At 35.6% G+C, this 2,347-nt stretch overlaps 1 protein-coding gene across 1 annotated transcript; it reads left to right on the top strand.

Moving 5' to 3' along the window:
• Positions 1 to 1,069: 1,069 nt before the first annotated feature.
• LOC115969055 (auxin-responsive protein SAUR68-like) lies at positions 1,070 to 1,820 on the top strand. The gene has a single exon (XM_031088614.1). It carries the CDS (start codon positions 1,290 to 1,292, stop codon positions 1,734 to 1,736), a length of 447 nt encoding a protein of 148 aa, XP_030944474.1. The 5' UTR covers positions 1,070 to 1,289; the 3' UTR covers positions 1,737 to 1,820.
• The last annotated feature ends 527 nt before the right edge of the window (positions 1,821 to 2,347 follow it).

Genomic DNA, 2,347 nt, shown 5'->3' with positions numbered 1-2,347 from the left:
AGATTGATCTTCCCACATGGAAGAGTAGAATACTATCAGAAGAGCATTTTATGAGTTTTTTTGAAGAATAATTTAAGTGTTTATCTATTGTTTGAGTGAGAGGGAACAACAGTGTGTTGGAAGCCTCCTAAAATTTGTAACAGACTTACAATTGAACTGACTAATATATTATTAATGAGCTACTAACCTATTCAGAATTATAAGTGAGAGGGAACCGTTAGGTGTACTGGGCTTTGGAGTACTATTAATTTATTTAAAAACCCCAAAATTTTTTTGTTATTTGTGAATGTTATTTGACTGGGCTTAATAGTTTTGCATGAACCACAAACCAGAAATTACTTATTTGCCGTTTCTGAATATCTAATTAAACTAAGTAGGACTTTTCTTTGTGCAAATTTCTCATGCTACAAAGAAATGTTGTCTTAGTTCTGAAAACAAGAAAAGCAGTAGTGGTTAAGAGCATCTAGTTGATCGTACACTAGTACTGGCATGGTCCACTATACCAAGTGGACTGGTATAGTGGTATGGCTAATTAACATGTATCATTATTTGTATTATTTCACCATTATCATTGAAAAATGAAGCAGGGACTTAATGGCAACGTTTAAACTACCTGTACCTTGGTTATCTATTCAGGGCCTCCAGGCCTCAGAAGGTACAAGGAACCTAGTACCCACAGTAGAAGAAGAGACATATACATAACAAGTAGCCTGTAGAAAATGCAAACCCCAATTATAATATCCTTGGGGGGGCCTCTCTTATTTTTAGATTTTAGTTACCAAAATATCACACAAGTTGAATTTCATGAGCCACAAGTACTATTGTATGGTAGTTCATGGACATGATGGGTCCAGCAGGCTTTGTATTCCCACAGGCCACAGCATAGTTGTATAGACCTGATATCTGCATAGTTTTCTTATCTTTCGATCCTGCCAAATAGTTAGACTGAGAATTCATTTATAAGAACGTTGACATGATCATTTTATCTTGGCTTTTGCGGTTCACAAAGTCCCATGTAAATTGTAATAGAAAGGAGTAACCAACATTTGGGCCACCTTGTTGTCAAACCGCCTAGCCTTGATGTGCTCATTTTCAAACACAGGAAAACATGCCAAATACCAAACATTACTAATATTAAATGTCACATGGTTTCACTTAAGGGATTGTCTCTTCCCTTGTGAATATATATAACCAAACTACATTGCCCTTCTATCCATAGCAACAACATACCTTTCTTTCTTCTTCTTCTTCATTCATCTCAAATTTTCATTCCCTCTATACTTGACAAAATGATCAGTGCTAAGAAGCTACTCAAATTGGCAAGGAAGTGGCAAAAGCTGGCTAATATCAAGAGGAAAAGAATCTCATTTCCTAGAGCCACTAGAAATCCAGATGAAAGTTGCAACTCATCGTCGGTGGTGGTTCATAAGGGTCACTTTGTTGTTTACACTGCTGACCAAAGACGCTTTGTGCTTCCTCTGGAATATCTTAACGAGGAAATTTTCAAGGAACTCTTTAGAATGTCAGAAGAAGAATTTGGACTGCCCAGAAATGGGGCTATCACACTCCCATGTGATGCAGTGTCTATGGAGTATGTAGTTTCTATGATCCAACAGAATATGGCCAAAGATCTAGAGAAAGCATTAGTCAAGTCCATAGCTAATGGTTGCCATTCATCATCTTCATATCTCCCTCCAGATCTACCCAACAAACAAATACTAATCTGCAGCTTCTGAAGCAAAGTGTACTTCTTTTTGCAAATGATTTACATGTATATAGTGAGACTATAATATTGTATAAAATTGTCAACAGTTCTTTCATGTTTAGTCGTCTTTCCAAGGATATATGGCAATCATCATCTATTGCCAACAAAATTCTGCAGGCTGTATCATTTCTATAAAAAAATCTTGAAAGCACCATACATTAGATTCAGGTCAGCAATTAATAGTTAAATTCAGCATTGATAAATTATCAATTCTCCCAAGCACTTATATGTTGTTAGGCGAGTGAAAAATTCTTAACTCTTCAACTATCATGGATTAGCCTATGAACCATGATGAATTTAATCATAAGAGATTTTTTAACTTTTTAAGTGGGAGGTAGAGTGAAGATTTGGTGAAAAAAACCACCTGATCTGGAATCTGGTACCATGATTGATGCAGGTGAAAAGCCACAAGAAACATAATACTTTGTCTTGAGATAAAAACCCTTGAAATGCACAAGAAGTTTCTTGAATCCACAAGAAGAGCTCTTGGAATCCACCATAAAAAATGGGGGAGAAAAATTCTAAATGTTTTATTAGACTAAAATCTGAATTACTTAGAGGTTACAATGGTCTTAAATAAAA

This window comes from Quercus lobata, chromosome 11 (genome assembly GCF_001633185.2).
Source record: "Quercus lobata isolate SW786 chromosome 11, ValleyOak3.0 Primary Assembly, whole genome shotgun sequence".
In the NCBI taxonomy this organism is placed as follows: Eukaryota; Viridiplantae; Streptophyta; class Magnoliopsida; order Fagales; family Fagaceae; genus Quercus; species Quercus lobata.
The sequence above is the reverse complement of the archived record's forward strand: the minus strand, read 5'-3'. Positions and strand labels throughout refer to the sequence as shown.

Excerpts from the sequence above, each read along its gene's own strand:
- LOC115969055 (XM_031088614.1), top strand. The coding sequence starts at position 1,290 with ATGATCAGTGCTAAGAAGCTACTCAAATTGGCAAGGAAGTGGCAAAAG.